This window comes from Phyllopteryx taeniolatus, chromosome 13 (assembly GCF_024500385.1).
Source record: "Phyllopteryx taeniolatus isolate TA_2022b chromosome 13, UOR_Ptae_1.2, whole genome shotgun sequence".
Taxonomy (NCBI): domain Eukaryota; kingdom Metazoa; phylum Chordata; class Actinopteri; order Syngnathiformes; family Syngnathidae; genus Phyllopteryx; species Phyllopteryx taeniolatus.
In genome coordinates this window covers 1,769,169-1,795,525 of record NC_084514.1, presented here as the reverse complement: position 1 = coordinate 1,795,525, position 26,357 = coordinate 1,769,169, and the positions used below count along the sequence as shown (strand labels likewise).

General features: G+C 41.6%; 1 protein-coding gene across 1 annotated transcript; it reads left to right on the top strand.

Annotated features, from left to right (window-relative positions):
* The first annotated feature begins 801 nt into the window (after positions 1–801).
* Positions 802–25,738, top strand: znf292a (zinc finger protein 292a). Its single transcript, XM_061794871.1, has 8 exons — positions 802–1,040; positions 3,428–3,582; positions 11,646–11,724; positions 15,496–15,631; positions 15,730–15,932; positions 18,528–18,664; positions 18,966–19,107; positions 19,198–25,738. The coding sequence occupies exons 1-8, from the start codon at positions 891–893 to the stop codon at positions 25,303–25,305; spliced, it is 7,110 nt and encodes a 2,369-aa protein (XP_061650855.1). The 5' UTR covers positions 802–890; the 3' UTR covers positions 25,306–25,738.
* Positions 25,739–26,357: the final 619 nt, after the last annotated feature.

Here is a 26,357-nt window from a genome sequence, read left to right as displayed (position 1 = left end):
TTACAGCACCCCTGAACAGGACCCGTCCCCCCACCCAGGGGTGGAGGGAGGCTACCCTCTCGTGAACCCCAATGTACAGGTACCGAGCCGGGGGCAATACGTATATTCACACCTGCTTGGCGCCTCTCACCGTGGGCAACTCCAGAATGGAAGAGAGTCCAACCCCTCTCAAGAGGACTGGTACCAGAGCCCAAGCCGTGTGTGGAGGCGAGCCCGACTATATCTAGTTGGAACTTCTCAACCTCACACACCAACTCGGGCTCCTTCCCTGCCAGAGAGGTGACATTCCCCACCTCCAGGCCTGGCTCCAGAGGGGAGCCCCGGTCCTAGGATCATTGGGACACACAAACCCCTCCACCGCGATAAGGTGACGGCTCAAGGAGGGGAAAATCAACAATATGTTTGCACAATTCTAGCTGAATGTTATTTATTACTAACATTGATGCTATTATGGTTTTATAATTGTTTTCTATATTTTAGTTAGCCAGAATGACATTATCTGTGTATAACGGGTTAGTATAATTAAAGAAAAATAATCAGCAAAACTGCCCACTTTAACCCACAAATTATACAATAGCAAGGATATTTGTACAATAATTGCATTATATTTTTTTTCCATAAATGTAGGAGACATAATTGTATTACTGCAATACTGAATGAAAAGGATCCCCACTTCTGCTTTATAAGGTCGTGGACGCTTTGTTTACATTTTACAGTGTGTGCGTATGCGACACGCACATATTTAGGATACCCCCCTACACCCCACCGACTGAGACCCACCCACCAACGACCCTTTCACCCCGCCCTCCCCCACCCCGCGTGCACGTGCGTGTGCCATTCTGGCCAGCGTAACATCTGTGCGTGCGTACGCGGTCGTGATTGTTGTGAAGATGGCGGAGGGGGAGACGGAGAGGGAATATGACACACGAAAAGCGAACGACGATCTCCGCGGCCGCTTCCACGGCTTGACCGTGGCCCTGAGGGAGAGCTCGCAGTCGCCGCTGGAAGCTTCGCTGATTTTCTGCCAGGAGTTTTGCCAGGTTAGCCCACTCTTTGCTGTGCGTCCCTTCTTTGGCTTCCTGGCCGAGGATGCCCGTCTACAACAATGTAGCTAAGGAGCTAACCGCACTGTTAGCTTGCTGCTACCCCCGAGATGGGGAACAAGGAGGGGGTCTCCTGCGTGCTTTTCCGCCGTTCCTCCGGGGATGTTTCACTGTTGTTGATAATTCTACATAAAGACCAGCCATTTTGGTGGCGGCAAGTCGGGCTCATGTGCGCGGACTATGCTTGTGTTGCTCGCATTTTCCAGGCCAGATTGCTAGCAGGAGATCAATGTTGCTAGCTGGTATGCAGGGTCCCACTGTCCTGTGCAGTGGTCATGCTGTGGAAAAAAAAAAAGGATAGCTACGTTAGCGAGAGCTTCGTTAGCGAATGTTGACAAAAAATGCACCAAATTAGCTTATTTCATTGGTAGCCGATGTGTAATCTAGCCGTCATAAACATAGCAATTCGCTTCTCTTTGATGCATTTGATCGGTTGGGGGAAATGGGCTACTTTTATGAGGCAGGAAAAATCAATTATATGTAGCTGAGGTGCTAGCTGAGGCCCTATTCACTCATTTTTTTACCCAGCTAATCACAGATGAGATGCTTATTTGAAGTAGCCACATTAGCAAGTGATTTGACTGCAGCTTGGAGATATTTTCTCTAGCGGTTGTAGTCATTCGACTCCATTACTCTCCCACCTTTCTTTTATTTATTTGCCACGGCCAGATATATATCATTTGTTGGTGAGCTCGATAGCCCTGTCGTTCTATTAAGCTGTAATCGTTGCAAGGTAATCAACAAAGATGTGGCTCCCATTGAGGATTTCCTGCAACTTAAAACAAAGTTCTTTGTGTGAACGGGCGAGTACAGCTCGGCCTGTGTGTAACTAATGGTAAGGAGATGTTTCTAAACAGTGAAAACTAATAAAAGGAATAAAAGAGTCGTTCAGCGTCCAAATAAAGTGGAGGGATCTTTCAGGCCTTGCGCGACTTTAGAGTGAACATTGGTTGTCGTAAATGGTTTGTAAAGCACATAACGTTTTGTGTGCTAGTCTTTTTGCAACGTTGTGTATCATAAATGGGTTAAAATGAACATACAATCAAATATTTCTGTATGTTCAAGTCTGTAACTATATTACTATCCTAATGCTCTTTTAGATAAGTGCAGTTGAGCCTATCCAAGACCAGAACTATATAACTATGTTAATTGCTATGCATATTTAAGCTTTATACTATGCCAACAAAAGTATAAAATATTGCATAGTAAAGTATTACATAAGCATAGAGAGCATTATAATTTTTCTTTTATCTGAAATTATTCTGTAAAAAAAAAAAAAAAAACAGTCAAAACCTGATTGTTTGTTAAAAAACATACTCAACATACAGTCACAATTTGTAGTTGCCAGGTGGTATATGTTGTGGTTGTCAATGATCGTGCATTACTGTTGATGGCCAGTACTTGCACGAATGCGAATAATGTTGAATGTGCAATGATCATGAAACTCACATAAAATTCTGTAAATACAGTGCCGTGAAAAAGTATTTGCCCCCTTCTCAAGTCCTTATTTTTTTTTGCAGCCAGTTATTAGGTTTAGGTAGCAATTACTTTTCACTCAGGGCTAGGTAACTTTGAATAGTTTTTTTCCTTTAATAAATAAAATAACCATCTAAAAACTGAATTTTATGTTTACTTGTCTTATCTTTGTCTGATGATCTTAAACATTGACATGGGGAAACTATGCCCAAAAAAGAAAAATAATTTGAGAAGGGGGCAAATACAAATATCTTTTGATGTATGATTTTCTTTGTTCCTGTGACAGTGACAATAAAGCACTATTCTATTCTATTCAGACTAAACTGTGCCCTATATGGTGCATGACCCATCATTGATCTCTTTGTAATAATAACTTCTGTTTTCACTGTTTGGGTACACCAAGTCTTAAATGTATGGGGGAAAAAAATAATCGAAGCCAAAATAATTAAAAAATCATTTAATTTTTTTCATAATTGTCTTTTCAATGATATAAAACAATTGTTTTGTTGAAAAACTGTTATGGCAGATATACTGCATGCGTGTAGTATTGTACACAACCACAATATATCCCACCATTTCATGTGTGTCTGTTGTGGTAAAAGTGGATGTTTTAATACAGCTTGTATTGAATTTTAGTATAATGTGCAAGTGGTCATAATGTGGTCCAGCCAAGTGTGATAAGAAAAAATATAGTGGCACATATGACTAGTGATCAAACATCTTGATCAAAGCAATGGAAAATAAGAACAGTTGAGCTCATTCCAACCTTTTAAGCACTTTCTTTTCTGTTGGGAATGGCTTACTTTTATCAGCCTTATCCAACTTACTGCCTTGTGCTTTCCGGTCAGGCCCTGGTGGATTATGCCAGCCGTTGGAAAACCGATGAGGATCCACTGCCTTTGCTGGAGGTCTACACTGTGGCTGTCCTCAGCTTCGCCAACGCCACCTCCTGTCTCTCCTCCGAATGTGAAAATGTCCCACTCCTACTTGAAAAGTTAACATTGTAAGTACAAGTCCTGGAAATGGTCTTTATTGAATATTTTCACTCTGTCCAAGAATTCAGTCAATCCAGTATATGCGCACCCTACTTCCGCACTCGTCAAAACAGGTAAAAACACTTCTTCCTCGCTCAGGTGAATGGCGAAGGGGACCGTGACATAGCACCCGTGGGAACTTTAAATGTCGACCACAGACCCACCAAATTGAAAAATAACCAATATACATGTATTTAACTTTTGTCCGAAGACACCAGCCATAAAGAAAATGAAATTTTAGCAAGTTCGGCTTCAAACAGTAATGTCATCAATCCAAGTCATGCTCCTAAGTGTGGCATACACAGTCAGCTATCCCACTTTCCTCATTGGTCATGTGACGTTCCGCATGTAGCGGATTGCTAGAAAACCTTGAGTTTCCTTTCCGAATCAATATTTTTTTCCATTGATTGCAAATGAGATTTGTCAATATGCACAGAAAATTCATTTAATGTTGCAAACATGATTACTCGTTAATGAATAGCCTAGCAAAGCTACATTTTAGCTTAAAATGTATCACTAGGTTCACTGAGGAATGGATAAAAAGCTCACTTTTCAATTGGGGTGTACTCATTCATGGAGGTTAAATTTGACAAAGTATTTTGTCACTGATTCAGAGATTACATTTTTCGTTTTGGATATACACTAACCTGGCACAACATTATGTACACTTTCACAATCAAGTGAGATCCAATACTAGAGCTGTATCAAAAACCGAGGCTTTACAAAGATGATGTTTTTATTGACACTTTAAGAGAGGCAGTGATGTACTGCACCATACATCGAGGCGTGTCTAATATTTTGAGTTTCACCTTCACCAAACTGTTAAGACAAACCACCACAAACTACGGTAATGCTGTCAGTGTGTCGGTGTATTTAAAGATCAGAAGACAAAGATGTTAAAAATGTTCTTGATAAATCTAGGACCCCTTTACAAACCACATCTGCCATTTCGAAGTGATTATATAGCAGATATACAGCGCTAAAATCGATAAATATGATGCAGAATGCGCCTTCTGCTTTTTGCATCCAGCGCCTTCCGGTCTTCAGCTCTGTCCGGCGCTGTGACGTAACACGAGCCAAACAGCCTGTTTCTTCGCCGTTGTGTGCTATTGTTCCATGCTGTTGTTCCTGTCCTTGTATATTTGCTGTCGTATGATTTAGCGATGTCACGATTGTTTGAGCGGCATTTTGTTGTACAAATGGTTCAGGCAGTGTAAAATTTTTTTTTGGCTTTCCAAATGAAAAAGGAATATGTGACCAGTGGATAGGCAATTTCAATCGACAGGGGAAGAAGCGTGGTCGGTTATTGGTGCCTAGCAAGCATGCCAAACGCTGTGCTGATCACTTTGAACCGGCGTGTTTTGAGAAAGACTTACCAGAAAGCATGGGATACAGAGGCAGGGGCTGAAACCTGCTGCGGTGCCAACTATTTTTCCTACAGCCATCGGGACCTCAGTTGTGTACTCCTGTACGTCGAAATCCGCTTCCTCCTCTTCATATTCCAACACGTTGCTCGCCATTGCCTATAAGCTAGAGCGCGCTGTGTTTGTCAATTGCAACATTACTTCTGGTAGCCCTTGCTGTGGATGGAGTAACCACACCCCGGTGTCTTGAGCTTCGTGTATGGTCGGGGAGTGCTCAATACGTGTAATAAAAAACAAATTTTTAGCTAAACTATAGTTGACAACTTGCTGGAAGTTACGTGCATGTATTACATAACATATAAACAATGCAAATATGAATTTTAACAGACCCAATAACATCTTTGTCATCTGACCTTTAACACTTGTGCTTTGTACAGTATGTCGGATAGCGGTTGATATTCAGACATTTAACGAATGACAGTATGCTTGAAAACAAGAAGGCGACCTTGTTCTGGTTGTAGGTAAATAAAAATGCACCGAAATCTACGTGGAAATCTAGTGAAATAATTTGCGAAGTAGCGCTGCATTTACATCCTGGCTCTTAAGGCTTCTTATAAGGTCGTGGACGCTTTGTTTACACAATCGTAAACAAATCGGACTCCACACAGGTGAGGCCGGATTTGAACCCGGGTCCTGAGAACTGTGAGGCGGATTTGCTCACCGTGTCTCCTCAGCAATAATCATAAATACTTATTTTGTAGTATGGAATGTTACAAAAGGCTTGGTCAAGTGATAGTATTCGAACGGAGAATGATAATCAGGAACAGTAGGTATGAGAAAAACTGAAAAAACAAAACCAAAGTAACTTTAAAAATAAGTGTGCTATATTGAATGAAATAAAATTAAAATTACATTGGAAAATCCTGAAAAATAACTTCAATAAAATTAGACTTTAGACCGATCTGATCGGGTAGATCGGTATCGGCCAATAGTTAGCATTGTATGCTGATTGGCTTTAATGTCATAATTCCCCGATCCGATCAATGACGTCATTGATCAGCTCCGCAAAAGACATTTACCCCGTGTCGCATACAGTATATTTGAATCCAAAAGCCAGTTTATTTTTAGACTTGTCGCGTGCCTTTTGACGTCATTTACGATCACTGGGCTTTGTCAAATCAAACGCGACCGGATACACTTGTTACCACGGCCACGACAACAACAATGGATCGCGCGTGTATTCTGTTGGTTAAAAAAGAACAAAATGGGGGAAAACGTGTGGTGGTGGTGGTCACCGATGCTCGGGAGAAGACGTTCGTTCAAGGATTCCTTCAGGTATGTTCACGTACTTTTAATACGATACGGCTCACAGACAGCCAACAAAACACTATGTAGCCTAACAAGCTAGTGCTAGCACTAATGGTTGTACGTAAACATGCCGGCATTATGTTGAATCATGCGCTAAAGTTTCGGTGTCTGTGAAGTAATTTAATAACAATAAAATAATTTAATTACAGTAAGTTAGCATCCATTATTTCTGTCATGTTGTAATATTGGTTTGACCTGACTGACTAGACTGACTAGAATACATGACCTGACGAGAATATTTTTGAAGATACTCAGTATACTGTACACAAGTATATCCAGTAAAGTCATTTAAATAGACACATTGCCCCATCTTGTGATTGGTTATTGTTTTTTTTTTTTTAACTCTGTGATCGGCCCCAATAATCCTGAATCATAAATAAAATCAAAAATATATATTTAAATGGCAATGTAACCAATGCTTAACTTAAACAAAAGCATATTCTACATTTGAATAGAATGACTAAAACATAAATTGGATATCCCTTAAAAATAACCGCAATAAATAATAAATACAAAATTATACTTTTAAAGTGCAAAAGAGGCGGCACGGTGGACGACTGGTTAGAGCAGGGGTGCCCAAACCTTTTGGCTCAGGGGCCACATTGACGTAAAAAATTGTCATGCGGGCCAGCATTAATTTTACATGCTACCGACGAGGGGAATGCTTTTTTTGTATTTATTTTTATTTTACTTTGTTTTACTATGCTGTCTGCTGCTAGGTAGATCTGATAACTGCCTGACCTGGATAAATGAAGGTTAAAATAAAAATTAATGAAATGCAAAATAAAGTATTTTTATGAAATTTGACTCAAACTCAAACTTTATTCATCAGAATCAACAAACAACATGTTTGCATTAATGTGAAGGGTGATACTGAGATCTCGACTGCAGGAAATGGGGCAGGTCTGGCTCAAAAGCGGTGGTTTTAATGCGCAAGATGTCACGCAGGTGGGAGTCACTTAGTCTTGTCCTCACGCGGTTCTTATTCATGTTCATGACTGAGAATGTCTTCTCACACAAGTATGTCGAGCCAAACAAGCTCAACATTTTCTTAGCAAATGTACGAATCTCTTGGAACCTGTCTTTATCCAGCTGCTGGTAAAAGTTGACAAGAGGGAGTTGTTGGTACCGGCAGCAACACTCCGTGTCACACTGCAGCTCAATGAGTTCCAACTGCAGGTGGGCTGGAATGTCACTGAGATCCACGGAAACGGGAGAAGAAAAAAGCGTGATCTCCTTTTCAATAGTTGCAAAATCCATGAAACGCTGTTGAAACTCCTCAGTCAGAGAGGAGATGTTTGCGGCATACCTCCTCATTTGCGCACTGATATTGTGCGCTGGAAAACATTATTTCTTGCAGAGATTGGAAATGTGTGGTATTGGGCTGCGTTTGTGACAGGTGGGTTTTGAAAAGTAGCAGCTTGGTCCGAAAGGCTTTCATATGTGAATACAGTTGGCTTATCAATGCATGTTGCTCCTGAAGGCCCGTGTTCAGGGTCTTAAGATGTCGGGTTATGTCAACTAAAAATCCAAAATCAGACAGCCAAACAGGATCGGTTAGTTCTGGCATCGGTTGTCCCTTTTTTGCCAAGAATTGTCCAATTTCCTCTTTGAGTGAGTAGAAACGCTGCAGTGCAGACCCCCGACTGAGCCATCTTACATCAGTGTGATACAGAACATCTCCGTATTCAGCGTGGATATCCAGTAGAAATTGTTGAAACTGGCGGTGGCACAGGGCTTTGGAGCGAATATAATTAATAGCCTTTATCACCGGTTTCATAACATGATCATATTTCAGATGTTTGGCACATAGAACTTGTTGGTGAATAATACAATGGAGTTTTATAGCTTTACCTCCTCCTTCGCTTACTTTGTGACACACTAGGGTTGATAATTCACTGTGCTCGCCAACCATGGCAGGTGCGCCATCCGTAATAATCCCCGTGATTTTATTCCACTGTAATTTTATGTCATCTATGGCAGAACAAACAGAAGCAAATAAATCTTTCCCTCTTGTTTGGTCCTTAAGGCTCTGGAGGTCAAGTAGCTCTTTACGCACGTTCATTTCACTGTCCACTCCTCTAAAAAAAATCAGTAACTGAGCGCTGTCGGATGCATCCATGCTTTCGTCACAGGCTAACGAAAAAAATTCAAACTCCACTCCTTTTGCGTCCAACTGTCTCTTAATATCAGAAGGAACTTCTTCGATCCTTCGTGACACAGTGCTACGAGCCAGGAAAACATTGGCGAACTGTTGCTTTTTCTCAGGACAAATGTTCTCCACCATTTTCACCACACAGTCTTTAATAAATTCACCCTCAGTAAAAGGTTTGCAGTGCTTGGCAATCAGCATTGCCACCTCATAGCTTGCCTTTGTTGCATTTTCATTCGACTCACTGGCTCTTGCGAAAAAGTGTTGCTGTGCCGTTAAACCAGCTTCCAGTTGCTTCAATTTTTCACTGCGTTCGTTCCCAGTTAGCTTGTCGTAATTAGCATGTTCCGTCTGGTAGTGCCTCTTTATATTGAACTCCTTGAACACAGCCACAGTCTCTTGGCAAATTAGGGAGACGCAGTTGTTTCTAAACTCAGTGAAAAAATATTCAGACTTCCATTTGTCCTGGAAACGTCGGCCCTCGCTATCAACTTTCCTTTTCTTACTTCCAGTTGCCATTTTAGAAAAGGGCAAAAAACAGATCATGCGCAAAACGGCTCCGTGAGAGTTCAGCCACAAGTTTACTGCCATCCTGTGGTGAAATATAAAATTGCGTGTGTATTTTGTACTGCCGGGCCACATATTATTGGTTTTATGACAGAGGCTTCGGACCAGTGGAAATATGAACACGGGCCGGATTTGGCCCGGGGGCCGGACTTTGGGCATGTCTGGGTTAGAGCGTCTGCCTCACAGGTTTGAGGACTGGGGTTCAATCCCCGGCCCCACCTGTGTGGAGTTAACATGTTCTCCCCGTGCCTACGTGGGTTTTCTCCGGGCTCCCCGGTTTCCTCCCACATCCCAAAAACATGCGTGGTAGGTTAATTGACAACTCTAAATTGCCCATAAGTGTGAATGTGAGTGCGAATGGTTGGCCATTGGCTGGCAACCAGTTCAGTGTGTACCCCGCCTCCTGCCCGATTATAGCTGGGATAGGTTCCAGCACGCCCGCGACCCTAGTGAGGAGAAGCGGCTTAGAAAATGGATGGATGAAGTGCAAAAGAACAAATTCAGTTATTATTTTACTCTCAGTATATGTATGGTGGGAACAGCATTTGCTTTCTCCACATGTGCGGCAATACACTTTTGATCGTCTTGATGCAACTGGGGTTTATTTTTGACAATATCGTGGCGGATAGGATTCATGTATTGAGGCGTGGAGGCGCTGCTGGATAGAAGTGCTGGAGCAGAGCATGGAATGGACTGCTTGTAAAAGAGTGGTTAAATCTGAGATTTTAGATCCTGTCCAAGACTCGTTTTTTTTTTGCTGCCACGAAAGAGCTTGATTAGGGACTACCCTAATAAAGACATTAGAGCACCGATACACCATACTCTTCATATTCCAACACGTTGCTCGTCATTGCCTATAAGCTAGAGGGCGCAGTGTTTCTCAATTGCAACATCACTTCTGGTAGCCCTTGCTGTGGATAGAGTAACCACACCCCGGTGTTTTGAGCTTCGGGTATGTTCGGCGAGTGCTCAATAGGTGTAATAAAAAATTTTTTTTTAGCTAAACTATAGTTGACAACTTGCTGGAAGTCACATCCATGTATTACATATAAACAATGCAAATATGAATTTTAACTGACCCCATAACATCTTTGTCATCTGACCTTTAATTAACACTTGTGCTTTGTACAGTATGTCAGATAGCGGTTGATATTCAGACATTTAACGAATGACAGTATGCTTGACAACAAGAAGGAGACCTTGTTCTGGTTGTAGATAAATAAAAATGCACCGAAATCCACTTGGAAATCTAGTGAAATAATATGCGAAGTAGCGCTGCATTTACATCCTGGCTCTTAAGGCTTCTTTATACTCGCACGGACGACGACCGCGCTGACGTCACTGCGGCTGTCCCGCGTGTAGTTTGCCTGTATACTCGAGCGCAACCCACGTGCACAGTTTTGAAAATGTACTGCAGTTCACCTCCAAGTCGGGGGTGTTGCTACGGCTGGTATTGGCTAGGACACCACAGGGTGGAGTTTCCTCTGCATATTTTTTTTTCCATTTCCGGAAGCCGTTTTTAACTTTCCTTTCAGTAACAAGGAACAAAGCAACAATAATGGCGACCGTGGAACAGTGTCTTCTAGAACAAATGGACCTAGATGACCAGATGATAAGTTTAATTATGCTACAAAATCGACCGAGAAGGCGGCGGCGTAGATGGTATGTAGAACCGAGGGGCACGCTGAGTACGTCATCACAGCATGTGACTAAAATGGACCCATCACGAGAGATGATCTCTGCGGCGTTCGACGCGCAGCAACAATTTTTGCCACGTGCGCGTCAAGCTACGCGGAGGGTCCGCGGAGGCCAATTCGTCGGTCACGTGATGCAATGCAGGCGTTGTCGGTCGTGCGACCGCGGGAGTATACAGAGGCCTTTACAGACAACAAATCCTCATGGGTACAACATATACTCACTAGCCACTGTCCTAGCTCGCACAAGTTGATGAGACCCTGATCCAAGCGCTTTATTCGAAGGTCTGGTGTCCTGATAAAACTCATACCGATCGGTTTAATTCTATAAATTACAAATCATATAAAACTAAAGCAAAGTTTTGTTAATTGTACAAAATTATGTTGTTATAGTTTTTTTTCAGTGATGTAGACACGGACTATGAGTTTTATTGTTACCTTATTTTAGCTGAACGCAAGGGGAAAAATATTAGGAGCACTTCTTACTAATGCAACCACAACAATAAACATATTGTAAAATTCATACCTTTCTGATAGTGTCAATCAAAACTCAACTATTATGTTTGTAAATGTAGACTTTTTGGTGAAGCTCCTGTATTAGTGCTCAGTAGGTGCACCTAGTGAGGTATCTGGTAATTCTATATAAATATATACACACAAATACAGCATGCAACCATTTCATCATTTTGTATAACTACTACATAGAGAACAGCATGTATTGTCAACACACTCATACACACATTGTTATTGCTCCATATTTCCTGTTTATCGTGGATGAAAAATGACATCACAGCACTGCTCTACATTTACATGGTTGTCCTTGCAGCCGACTGTGGTGATGTGACCTAAATGTGGCCTTAACAAATTCTGAATGTTTGAATTTGCAGGAGCTGTGCGGAGCTGGTGCTCTTACTGCCCCAGCACATCCCTGGTGCCTTATGGGAGGAGTTTCAGTCCTCCATGAAGGTCAGTATCCTCTCAGCCGTCAGTGGGCTTCTTGGACAATTATCTTTGCGGAGATGGGCCAATCTGAAGTAATGGCAACACCTTGACCTAGAGAAAATACACGAATATATACTAGGGGTATAACATAAAACGATTTGAATCAAAAAATGTGTTTTGATTTAAAAGATGCTAATAAATCAGTTTCATTGTAGCTTGAACAGGTCAATGGCTCAATCTCACAAGACTACGTGGTTCCGTCAGATAGTGCTGTATTGTGAGCTTGTTGAGGGAAAATGTGAGGGAACTGCATGGAGGAATATCAGACTCGGACAGGATTCAAAACACTCAGAGCAAGTTTAAAGTCCAAAGTGTGCAAGAAATTTGGATTTTATATGAATAATGAAGTAGTGGATGAACACATCAATCACCACATGCAAAGACTAAAAACTGATAAAGTACACTGGTAGCACGACAAATCTCCACACTCACTTGCTGAGATGGCATGGTGAAACAGGCGAGGAGGAGGCTAGCACAGCTAACACAGAGATATACAAACAGACAAAGACACAGAGATCCAAGACTTCTTTCAGCCAAAACACACCCAAAACTTGGCGAGAGAAAATGTAATAACGGTGTCAATAACACAGTTTTTTGGTAAAGACTTAAAGACTTTACTGGACGCTGTCGTAGAGAATGAGAGCAAAAGGCTTGATCAAGTGATATTATTCGAACAGAGAATGATAATCAGCAACAGCAGGTATGAGAAAAACTGTAAAAAAAATAAAGTAACTTTAAAAATAAGTGTGCTATATTGGATGAAATAAAAATTACCTTAGAAAATCCTGAAAAATAACTTAAATAAAAATAGACTTTAAACCGATCTGATCGGCTTCATCGGTATCGGCCGATAATTAGCATTTTATGCTGATCGGCTTTAATGTCACAATTCGCCGATCCGATCAATGATGTCATTGATCAGCTCCGCAAAAGACATTTACCCCGCGTCGCATACAGTATATTTGAATCCAAAAGCCGGTTTATTTTTAGACTTGTCGCGTGCCTTTTGACGTAATTTACGATCACTGGGCTTTGTCAAATCAAACGTGACCGGATACACTCGTTACCACGGCCACGACAACAACAATGGATCGCGCGTGTATTGTGTTGGTTAAAAAAAAACAAAATGGGGAAAAGTGTGGTGGTGGTGGTCACCGGTGCTTGAGAGAAGACGTTCGTTCAAGGATTGCTTCAGGTATGTTCACATACTTTTAATACGATACGGCTCACAAGCAGCCAACAAAACATTATGTAGCATAACAAGCTAGTGCTAGCACTAATGGTTGTACGTAAACATGCCGGCATTATGTTGAATCATGCGCTAAAGTTTCTGTGTCTGTGAAGTAATTTAATTACAATAACATAATTTAATTACAGTAAGTTAGCATCCATTATTTCTGTCATGTTGTAATGTTGGCTTGACCTGACTGACTAGAATACATGACCTGACTAGAGAATATTTTTGAAGATAATCAGTATACAGTACCCAAGTATATCCGGTAAAGTCATTTAAATAGACACATTGCCCCATCTTGTGATTGGTTATTGTTTTTTTTTTTAATTCTGTGATCGGTGATTGGCCCCAATAATCCTGACTCATAAATAAAATCAAAAATAACAAAAATATATATTTAAATGGCAATTTAACCAATGTTTAACTTAAACATAAGCATATTCTACAGTTGAATAGATTCAATCCATACAAATACACATCTACATTTGAATAGAATGGCTAAAAAATAAATTGGATATCCCTTAAAAATAACCTCAATAAATACAAAAATATACTTTTAAAGTGCAAAAGAGGCGGCACGGTGGACGACTGGTTAGAGCATCTGCCTCACAGTTCTGAGGACCAGGGTTCAATCCCCGGCCCCACCTGTGTGGAGTTTAAATGTTCTCCCCATGCCTGCGTGGGTTTTCTCCGGGCACTTCCTCCCACATCTCAAAAACATGCGGGGTAGGTTAATTGACAACTCTAAATTGCCCGTAGGTGTGAATGTGAGAGCGAATGGTTGTTTGATTGGCTGGCAACAAGTTCAAGGTGTACCCCACCTCCTGCCCGATGATAGCTGGGATAGGCTCCAGCACGCCCGCGACCCTTGTGATGAGAAGCGGCTCAGAAAATGGATGGATGAAGTGCAAAAGAACAAATTCAGTTATTATTTTACTCTCAGCATATGCATGGTGGGAATAGCATTTGCTTTCTCCACATGTGCGGCAATACACTTTTGATCTTCTTAATGCAACTGGGGTTTATTTTTGACAATATCGTGGTGGATAGGATGCATGTATTGAGGCTCGAAGTTCTTAGCTTTCTCTATGTGTGCTTTCATTGCTGGGATCGCTGTTCCTGCTGTGCTTGTCTTGACATTCTGACCGGCAGTGTGATGCACGTAATGAGACACGCTTGTGGTAACAAATAAAGTAGAAGTCACGACCGAAAATTGTTTATATAACTCCTTTTTCACAGAGTTTAAAGAATACATGCCCGAGAGTATTGTAGTATTGCCTGTATGTATGTGTTTATACAGTGTTTGTGTACCAATATTCATTATTTTCAGAGATATGTTCAATGCAAATTTTTGTTAGCTTGTCAATGGTGTTTTTAATTCAATGTGCATTAGCTTTGAGCTAGCAATTTTTGTGAATAAAAATGAAGAAACAAAAGTGTGATGTAGTCAGTACATTCAATAGGTGTAATTATTTTTCATGTGTGTTTAGTTTTACAGTGAACTTGAACTACAGTGTTAATAAATGACTTTAAGCAAACAACATTCACTCTTACTCCTTGCTCCTATGGTAGCACCTTAGCAACCTGTTGTTGTGATCACGTGGGCTCTGCATGCCGTGGAGGCGCTGCTGGATAGAAGTGCTGGAGCACAGCATGGAATGGACTGCTTGTAAAAGAGTGATAAAATCTGAGATTTTAGATCCAGTTCAACTCGATCCAAGACTCGTTTTTTTTTTTTGCTGCCATGAAAGAGATTGATTAGGGACACCCCTAATAAAAACATTAGAGCAACGATACACCATACTGACGCGACAACATTTAACTAACAAGTATGTGCCAGAGTTGTACAACAAGGTTAAGGATGAAGTCAATGAACAGCTATTCAATACAGAACGAATGGCAACTACCACCGATGCCTGGACATCATGTATAACGGACACCTATGTGACAATCACAACGCATCATATCTCTCTTCCGGCTGGGATCTGAGGACTCGTGCTTTACAAACCAGGGTATTCAATGTGTCAATATTCATTCATTCAATATTGTCCATGCATAAACAATCCAATTCATTCTATCAGCAAGTTATTTGTTTGTTTGCAAAATAGAGTGCAGTTTTAATTGACTTTTGAGATCTGATTAATCGGCTTTAAGAGACTTGCTTTTTTTTTTTTTTTTTTAAAGGTTGAATTGGTGAAGGTGAATTAATCCATAGGCAGATATTTTTGGTGATGGCTCGGCGATATCTCTGCATCTTTATCCGCCATTACAAGGTTGCTGCAATAAAAATATTAAAGTAACAAATATTGAAACCATAATTTATTAATGATTATGATTATAGAGTAATTATTATGTTGTGCAATTGAACAGTATGCAGAATGTGTATGTAAACTTCTGGTTGCAACTGTATATTAGGATTCTTATTATGTGTGGGAAACCAAACGTAAATTAGTCAGTGACTACATATTCATTTGTCTTGTGTTATTTGTCTTCTGTTACAGTTGGCACACAACCTTTTGCAAGAAAGTGGGAGTGCACAGCTTCGCCCGCTTTTTGCTCTGGCACAGCAAGATGGCATCTGGTCCAACACCACACTCAGCAGCATCTTGTCCAACACGATCCCTCAAACTGAGCAAGGTTCTTTCCGACTCGCGCACATAGTTTATTGCACATTGTTTATGTGTCTTCCATATGTACTTTCTCACTTTTCCTCTACCTTCTTTCTTATTGTTTAGTTCACGAGTATCTTGAGTTGGAAGGCCCCATGCTTCTCAGCATGCGCATAAAGCACCTTATCAAAGTAGACAGTGCTGATAAAGCAGCGGCCCTTGCAAAGATGTGCTCAGAGTACCCAGGGTATGAAGGAAAAGGGAACTTCAAACAAACCTACTTGCTCTGCATTTGCATGACCAAAAGTCAGGAGCAACTCATGGAAGAGGTAAGAAGCATCTTATCTACCATCACCGTTTCTCGATTAGCCTGCTCTTCCCACCATCAACAATACACATTTTACAGTGTTTGGGTTTCCATGAGATTCCTTCCAGTGTAGCCTTTCGGTCACGTCACGTGGGCCTGTCAGCCGAATTTTGCATTACTTGCGACATACCCACATGGTCATATGGGTACGGGGTCTAATTGGGTGCATTAAAACTCAAATGAGGAAGTGAAGCACGCCAGCAGCGTGGCTAAGCGGCGTGGCTTCGTATAGCTGGCCCAAAACTAAATTTTAAGCCCAGTGGCTCATTATTTTTTACCGAGACAAGACCACCACGATATCGAGGCACTTTTAATTTCACGATATCGTGAATATTTTGACATCCCTAAAATATATCATTTCTAGTACTTCGTCACCTGGGCTTCCTAATGTGTCGAGCCAACACCATAAAGTTGGAGTTGATTTCTCATCAGTGCATCATTGTAACTTTTGAGACTACTCAGCTAGAAATGACAATAATAAACACACACTGTATCGTTAGTTTACTGTGTTGGTGTGCCTTAGGTCTGGATGTTGCTGTATTATACTCCACAGTCTCCACTTTGCTGCAGCGCCTGTTTTGTTGCTGCCCTTTGTTTCCGTTCAAAATGAAATTTGTTTCGTGATTGTGGCCTATGGCCACTTGGTGAAAAGTAAATGCAATCGAACCCTCTTCCTCCTCTATGTTATTGGATGACTTGCCTTCAGTGTGGCTTGGTTTTTGGAGTTTCCGGACGTACTATTTTAAAATCAAATGCTTCAGTAATTTAAAACATATATTTGATAGTAAAGATGTTTGACCCAACTGGATCTGGTAAAACACTATTACGAAAGTTGTTCATTGTGTACGTGTCAAAGCCCCCTCGTTAAAATGAATCCAATCCATATGCAGTAAGCGAGTGAGACTTTGTGTGAAGCAATGCCTTTATATGTATCATATAATGTGTTGTTTGTTAAAGTAATTTCATATGCAAATGTACACATGTACAGTCCACGAGTTTCTGAAGTTCATTGGGACATGGGTTAATTAAATCCTGGATAAAAATGGTTGGGTTACATCAGACAAACAAATCATGCAAGTGACTCGCTGTGGCGGTGACCCCTGATGGGGAAAAGCTGAAAGACATTTCTTTAGTGAGATTGAGGCTACAAGCTAATTAGATGCATGCTAAAGGCCTCTTTATACTCCCGTGCTCGCGCGGGCGACAGCACCCGCATTGCATCACGTGACCGACACATTGAGCCGCGAGGCCCCTATGCGACACTTGACACGCATACGGCACAGATTGTCGCCACACGCAGAATGCCGCAGAGATCATCGCTCGTGATTGGTCCGTTTTAGTCACATGCTGTGATGACGTACTCCGCTTTCCCCTTGGTTCCTCAATACCGCCATCCCGACTTTCATTTACTGGCCGCACATAACACCAACGCCGCCGTCGCCTTGATCAATTTTGCAATATAATTAAATGCATCATCTGGTCATCGAGGTCCATTTATTCTAGCAGGCACTGTTCCACGGTCGCCATTGTTGTTGCTTTGTTCCTTGTTGCGGAAAGTGAAAAACGGCTATCGGAATTGGCCATAAAATGCAGAGGAAACTCCACCCTGTGGTGTCCTAGCCAATACCGGCCGTAGCAACACCCCTGACTTGGAGGAGAACTGCAGCACATTTTCTAAACAGCGCGCGTGGGTTGCGCTCAAGTATAAAGGCATGTGTGCGGGATAGCCGCAGTGACGTCAGCACGGTCACCGCCCGCGTGAGTATAGAGAAGCCTTAATAATTGGAGAGGGGTTGATAATTGTTTGTGCAGACTAATGCTACCCTCATAGATTCATTGTTTGTGTTTTGAGCTTTTTATGGCAAGCTATTGGGTGATTATTAAATAAGCAGTTAATTTTTTTATTATTTTGCACTTACTCTGGCTATGTATGTATTTAATAGACATAGCTATTACATTTACTTTGTCTTCATTTTTTAGTTGCACTCTGTCAATCTGCCTGTATACATTTATCAGGCAGGGGGGTAACGGCACTTTCATTCTGAAACGTTCCCACTGTATGGTGTGATGAGTCAGTTTCGCCTTAATATTTCCGGATGGATGTGGAAATTTTTGTCAATTAAAAATTATTCTAAATGTTGTTTCATAAAAAGTACATACAGTTTGGAGATCTACTGTTACCTGTAAGTTGCAACTGTAAATGTATATTGTAATGTTATGTAATGTTGAAATTGCACTTTTTATTACATTTTATGATTTTAAACAAGATTTGCAACAATTATCAATAAATGTGAATACTTTCCCAATTGTGGTTGTAATTATGTGCACCTAAAATATGGTAACAAAAAATGTAATTTTTATTTTTTTATTGCTTGTAAGGCCACAGATATACTGGTCCGACCCACTGGAAATCAAATTGGGGTGAATGTGGCCCATGAACCAAAATGCGTTTGACACCCCAGCTTTAAACAAACCCTTACATTTTTTGTATACAATCACCACACCGCGGTTGCTGATTGATTCCACCTGAATTGGCTGTTTTTTTTGGCCTCTATAGATATCATCAATAGACTGCAAAGATGCTCTGGAAATGATCTGTAACTTGGAGTCGGAAGGAGATGAGAGAGGAGCACAGTGCTTATGTTCTGCCTTTCTCAAGCGACAACTTCTCCAAGGAGACGTTTATTGTGCCTGGTAAGTGGAGATGTTTGTTTGGAACAATACCTTAGAACTCTTGCTGAAGAACTTTCAGTTGACTGGGGGATTTTTTTTTTCAGTGGAACTGAAAGATCTGTATAAACACAGTGTCACTAGCAGAGCCAGATATCTTCTATTATTGTTAATCGTTCAAATAGTATATACTTTCAATTTGTCACATTGGCATGTTTCTGTGCATATCTTTACGGTACACCAGTTTGTGGGTAACATTTTTACTTTCGTTTGATTGTTTTGCTTGACGAATGAATTTGTTTTAATCAACTTAATCTTTTTTCAGGGAACTGACGTTGTTCTGGAGTAAGCTACTCATGCGTTTGGAGTCTTCGGCCGACTCCTTCCTCAGCCACAGCAAAGAGATGGCTCTTCTCTGCAGAAGTGTCTGTCACATTCTATTCCTTATTAAAGTGATCCAGAATGAGGTAATAAAAGGACTAATCCCTCAAACTGTGAACTTCGGTATGCACTTCAACAAACTTCTTCAAATCTTTTGTTCTGTGTCGTGTCTTTAGGTTGGTGAAGTGGGGCTTCCAGTTTGTGTGGAAATGTGCATTCAAGCTCTGAAAATGACCTCAAGTGACCATACGGATAGCAAGTCGACGATCTGCAAGACTATTTCCTGCATCTTGCCAACGGATCTTGAAGTGAAGCGTGCATGCCAGCTGACTGAATTCCTCCTCCAACCTACTGTTGATTCCTACTACGCCGTCGAGTCGCTGTACAACGAACCGGATCAAAAACCTGAGGAGGACGGCAGTCTGCCGGTGCCCAATTCCTTACGCTGTGAGTTACTGTTGGCCTTAAAGACAGAGTGGCCTTTTGATCCAGAGTTCTGGGACTGGAAAACATTGAAATGCAATTGCTTGGCACTGATGGGCGAGGAAGCAGCTATCGTGTCATCTATTGACACGCTTAACGACACAGACGAACAAGAAGTGGAAAGTACACACGGAAAACTCCCAGAGTACAGAGACCTGGAGGACTTTCTGTTAAACACTACGAATGAACTCAACGAAATCACAGATGAAAAAGAAAAAAACAGGGAAGCAAAGAAACTCCGGGAGCAAGGATTTGTATCTGCTCGTTTCCGAAACTGGCGAGCCTACATGCAGTATTGTGTTCTGTGTGACAAGGAGTTCTTGGGTCACAGAATAGTTCGGCACGCTCAGAAGCATTTTAAAGATGGAGTGTATCTATGTCCTATTTGTGCAGACAGCTTTGATAGTAAGGAGGTTTTAGAGCCACATGTAGCATCACATGTCAAGCAGTCTTGTAAAGAGCGACTTGCTGCAATGAAAACAGCAAGAAAGGGGATAAAACTACCGCAGTCTCCAAAAAGTATGAAATGTGTTCCCACAGCAATTAATAGTCCTGTCAACAATAACTCACAAACTGGTATCCAATCAGTGAACGTAGAACAAACGACGTCTGTCGCACAAATAAGTCAAGATTGCTTCTGCCCCGTTAAAAATTGCTCCAAAGCATTCAAGTTTTTCCGCAACCTCATGGCTCATGTCAGGTCGCACAAAGACGATGAAGAGGCCATGAGGTTTTTGGAGATACAGAAACAAAAAGTGGTGTGCCAGTATTGCAGGCGGCAGTTTGTTAATGTCCGACATCTCAATGATCATTTGCAGATGCATTGCGGCAGCAAACCATACATATGCATACAACTGGGTTGCAAGGCCAACTTTAATTCAAATTCAGAACTTCACATGCATAGGAAAACACACTCAGAATTTAAGGCCCAGTGTATGTTTCCAAACTGTGGGCAGATTTTCAGCGAGGCCTACCTTTTGTACGATCACGAGGCTCAGCATTACCTTACCTACACCTGCCCGACAGATGACTGCGGTAAAATATTCTACTCGCAGGCTCAATTCTTATCTCACCAACAGATTCACAACACCAATACAATCAACAATGTGGTAGTCATACACGAGAGCCCTCCTGTCATTCCCACAGTTGACATGCCACAGGAGAATATGCCATGCCAGGAAGACTCGCATTCTGCTGTTGTTTGCCTTGACACAAGTAATTCAGATGCATTTATGAAAGAAGCATCAAAGGCAAACACATCCCCATGCAGTTCCCCAGAGGTTGCTAAAGACCTCATTCCTGTTAGAGTGAAACATTCGATTGAAAACATGTTGAATTCTGTGGCGCATATTCAACTGAAAGATCCAGACAAATGCTACACTCCACTAACAAATCCGAGCACAGCACCAGCTGACTTGAAAGCGGCGCCAGAGGCTCCGCATGCACACCAGGCAATGGCAGAGCAAGCCAAGATTCCCCTGTACCCTGTCCCCAGTGCTATCAATCTCATGGCAAGTCCACAGGAAGGAGGGCACAATAACATACAAGCTGATGACTTTCAGAAAGCAATACCACAAATGATTTCTCCCAACCAAATTAAGACAGAAATCCCTTCGACAGAAATTCCTTCTTCACTGCAGGGATATACACCAAGAATGCCTGCTGTATCCAGTAATGGGGAAAACCTGCATAGCTGCCCACATAATGAGTGTACAAGGGCTTACAGTACCAACAAAAGTTTGTCGAGACATGTGAAGAAGCAACATCCTGAAATCTTTGAGGACTGGAAGTTAGCCAAGAAATACAACAAAGTGGCCAAAATTACTGCAAAAAAGGCACCAGCTGGAGTAGATGCACGCAGGCAGTTTCCCAACGGTAACAGCATGCTGCCAAATCAGCCACCAACTCAGCAAGGGGCTCTTTGTAACAAACCTGGGATGGATCAAATCGATTACCCAGCGGCATGTTCAACCTCACCTTCCCAGTGTTATCCCGGCTCAATGGACCCTGTGCCCATCACTCCAATGGTGAACCCCACACTGTATCCATCCTGGGGGAGCTCCAACAATACCGCGGAACTCAGTCAGCCCGACGTGTCCCAGTCCTGGTCTTCACCTCCAATAAACAACTGCTACCCAGATGCCTTCAACGTGAACGAGTACCCCTCCCGCAGCTATCCTCAGTGGCAGCCTGATCCTTATCCAACCACAGCTTCTCTCCCAGCTGAAAGAGATCACTCAATGTCATCTTTACAAGGATCAGTTGGGTCTCACGTTCCTTCAGATTCAAGTTTGATGTCCCAGTACTTATCCAGTTCATTGATGCTTGACAACGGGGGGCAAATGCACAATGGCGTGAATCAATATGGACTAATGCCTCCCGATGGCAGGACTGTTACAGTGGATGGAAAGAAAACGAGTAGAAACATGGCAGGACAGTCGGATAATGGGGACAGCGTGTCTACAATTCACAGTCTACCCGAAGGAAGTTACCACACTCCCTATCCTCAGAGTGATAAGTCAGTGAGTCAGAGCTCACCAGTTGATATTCCGATGAAATGTCTGAGCCCAGAGGCCCAAGAGACATCAAAAGCTGCAACGAAATTAATTAAAACCGAAAACATGGCAGCTTCTGGATATGAACATATGGACAACGCTGTGGATGGCATGCTTAGCCCACAGAATATCACTCCGACTGACTTTAATTTAGAAGGAGACTGTACTAATGCGGAATGTGCAGCTACTGATGATAAGGATGATGGTGAAGGTCAAAAAGCAAAACGTGGTAAGCTAAGCAAGCGAACCAAATGGCCAGCAATTATTAAGGACGGAAAAGTCATTTGTAGGAGGTGCTTCAGAGAGTTCACAAGCACAAAGTCTCTCGGAGGTCATCTATCCAAACGGTCACAGTGCAGGCCGTTAGATGAAATTGATCTGACTGCTGATCTGCCGACATCCTTTCTTGATTTTCTCAATGACCCACATGTCCCAGAACCTAATGGATCCATTTTTAACTTGGCAAATGGTGATTTCCCACAGGAATCATGTAGTTTGACCCCTCTGAATTCTTCCATGGCACTGAAACAAGAACCCCAAAATACAAATATAACCGACTTCTCAAACGTCTCTGCTACTGACCTTGAAAGTCGTCAAGAGAAAGCAGCAGGGCTTGCTTACACTGCTGCTGACCCACCTCATCAAGAGGATCACTTGATGGAAATATCCAATGCCTTTCAAAGGTTGGATTTGATTGAAGCTGCCCAAGAGAAGATGCGGGGTAATTTGTCCTTAGAGCAAAATCTCACCCGTTGTGATACAACCTCTGACCGTAAAAAAAGCAAACCCACGCCAAGCAAGAAAGATGACAAGGTTTTGACAAAAATACCTAAACCTTTTAAATGTGTCAAGGAAGATTGTGAGTACTCATTCATGACAAAGGAGGCGTTATTCAGACATTTAAATAAAATGCACGATTACTCTAATGGTATGATTGAAGAACTGAAACGAAGTCCATCCAAACTGTCGCCGTACTCTTGCCAGATTTGCTCCAAAACCTTTACAAGAACAACTGGCTTGAGAATTCACTATGAGAAGGTCCATCGATTATCGAAGGCAGAAGCACAAAAGTATAAGATCAGTGCTCGAAATAGTCGACAAGCAGTTCGATCGAACGATGTTTCGTGTACGAGGGAGCCTGATGCTGACACAAGTGGCGTCACCCAATCCACAGCCAGCTTTCCGTATATTAAACAAGAGCCCCTCGACATTGAAATTGAACCTCAAACTGACAATGCAAACAATCCAGAAACTCCTCACATTGCTTCACCAGGAAATCCTGTAAATGATGTCTTCCCACATGCAACATCAACTGTCACCTGTTTGCCATCGGCTGAAAGCTATTTAGATGGCAAGCCATTGGTTGACGGCATGCAGGCAGATCCTGAAAGGTCCCAAGAGCAGCTGACAGTGGAAGTTACATGTCCAGATGGCCAACAGAAATTTGGTTTAACAGAGAAATGTGGTCTCATGAAACCAAGAGAACATCCCACAGTCAGCAAAATAAGAGAACCTAAGTTCAGCCTTCCACCTGGCTCTGCCTCACCATCCCCAGAAAAACCAAGCAGCTCCAAAAGCACACCCACTCAAGATGAAGTCCACAAGAAGCTTCAAAAAAGAATGGGGCTCAAAATGTGCGATGCCGACAACGCCTTCAGTCCGTATAGACCATATCGCTGTGTTCATGAAGGATGCACTGCTGCATTTACAATCCAGCACAATTTGATCCTTCATTACCGGGCCATGCATCAGTCGTCTCTACCCCCAAGCAAAGCAGAGAGCAGTCCTGAGAAGATCAGCGTACCAAATGGCCAAGAAAGCTATGATATCACAGGGAAAGATCACGAAGTCAGGTGTCAAGTGAAAAACTGCTCACGGGTGTTCATGGGAGTCACAAGGTTATTGCAACATTACCTTTTGCTTCACAAATTCACCCGCGACAAAGCCACCTCAATGATGGCCAGCATGGCCATAGGGACGTTCAACTGCGATCGGCCTGAGTGTGCGCTCCCCTTCAGCTCAGTGGACAAGTACATCGAGCACATAAAGAATTTCCACAAAGAAATTGCCATCTCGGAGAGTGGCTCAGTTGATACCACATTTAAGTGTGAGTATGAGGGATGCGAACGCTTTTACTCCACAAAGTCTAATCTTCTTCGCCACCTGATAAAAAAGCATGAATACGTTTATAACCCAAAATCAAGTGACGGCAGAAGGAATAGATCCATAGTGCTGTTCCCAGGGATTAACAATGGAAAAGAAAATGTGGAAAACAAATTCAAAATGAAGAAGAAAAATATAAAGAAGAAAGATGGGAAGATCTTTGAACATTGGACCAATTTTGGGAAGCCCACGCTTAAAACTCACGATGAAGCGTCAGCCATGTGCACTAAGAAGTGGCCATTGCAATATCCATGCATGCTAATAGGCTGTGATACAATTGAGGAAGCTGAAAAAAGTATTTTTAAGCATTATGTGACCCATGGCCTCACAGAGAGATACATCGAAGACCAGAGGAGCCAATTCATTTTCTGCAAAAAGTACAGATTCAAAGATGCAGACAAACCAGAGGGGGCATCATGCACATCGTCAGAGGAGACTGAGCCAGAAGATGGCGACAAATCCATTGAGCTAAACACAGAAGAGGAAATAGAAAAAATAGGCCAAGAGGACAGCAAGCTTTCGAACGACGAAAGTGTAGAGTCTCAAGTGTCAACTGGGACAGAGGGCGGAGTTAAAAGAGGGCGTCCCAGAAAACCTGTCAATCCAACACCAGCTTGTCCCGAGAGGATGCAAACCCTTCGCAATCGTACGACTGTTAGCAGCTCAAGAGAGAACTCAAATCCTGGTACCCCTGTAGCCCAAGAACAACAAGAGGAGGTTAACGCCATGCCGGGGTCTTTCAAACCTTTGGGACTGGAGGACTCTTTCCTTAAGTTCTTGGAAACGTCCGAGTCGACGCACCCCTGCAAACGCAAACTGAACGATAAGCCTACTGCCGAGTTGCCGTCCAAAAGACGACAAACTCACAAACAGAGGACTGCTTTGAGAACTAAAACAAGTGATTACTTTCGAGGTTGTGAGAAACTCGTAGACTTTAGAAATCCACATAATCTCAAATCAGTGAGCAATGTGAAGATAGTCATGGATAAAACGTTTTCAAACGGTGCTGATCTTTTGCTTAAGCAGCTACAATACATGAAACCCATGGTCATGATAAAAAAGTGGCTTTACAGCGGATCATAGCCCCATGTTTTATTTCCAACTCCGTCTCACTCAGGATTTGAGAAGTATGCTGCAGAATGGTTTGACAATGCATCAAATTCCCAACTGTTAACAGTAATGGTCACAGTTAACAATGATATGGCCTATTTTATACATCATAAAGTTAAATGTCATGGATGATTTTATGTATGTTAGTCCTAATAACCAGGTAATCCATAGGGCATAGATTTTAGATTCATGTTTGTATTTATGCTTAGTACTGAAGATGTTTTTTTGCTAAATGGATACTTTTAAAGAAAAAAAAATGTTTTTATATATCCCTATGGGATTTAATGTTTTGTTTATATTTATTTCATCCTTTTTTCAACACTAGTAGACCTATCTGTAATATTTACATGTCTTCCACAAAGTGTTCAATAAAATGTTACTGTTTTTTTTGTAAAATATTGTCTGTGTACTTCGTGTGAATGGCATATTGTTGACAGGGTTAATTCCTTGCACACACAATAAGTAGCGTCTTGCTGTGAAAATGCTTGACAAATTATCAGTATTTTTTTACTGAATTTATCAAGACTTTAAAAAATAACCTCGCTCTATTAGGCTTATAAAAACCCCTTGTTAAAAGGTTAAGATTAAACAGTATAGTTTGATTTATTTATGCATTAATATATAAAGAATAAATGCAGTAGACATACAACAATGTACTACGCCTTAGGTTATGCTCCCTAGTTGTTCTTAAATTCCATAAATTACAATTTATACAGTGCTGAACAAGTTAGACTGCCATCACCACCCCATCCAAAATCATGAGGCACTCTGATTTCCTTTTCAGAGTGCACTAAGAGGTTTTACTATTTTGATCAGGAAAGAGGATCCACATTTAATTTATATTTAATTAATCATTCATAAAATTACACCAGACATTTTTTTCCTGTTCAGGAATGTAAGTTAGTAGTTCACATCTTAATGGGAAAGTCAAATGTGCTGTTTTTTTTTTTTTTTTTTTTCCAAGTAAATTTGACAACTACATTGTACAACTAAACACATAAAACGAAGGTTTTAACTGTTACAGG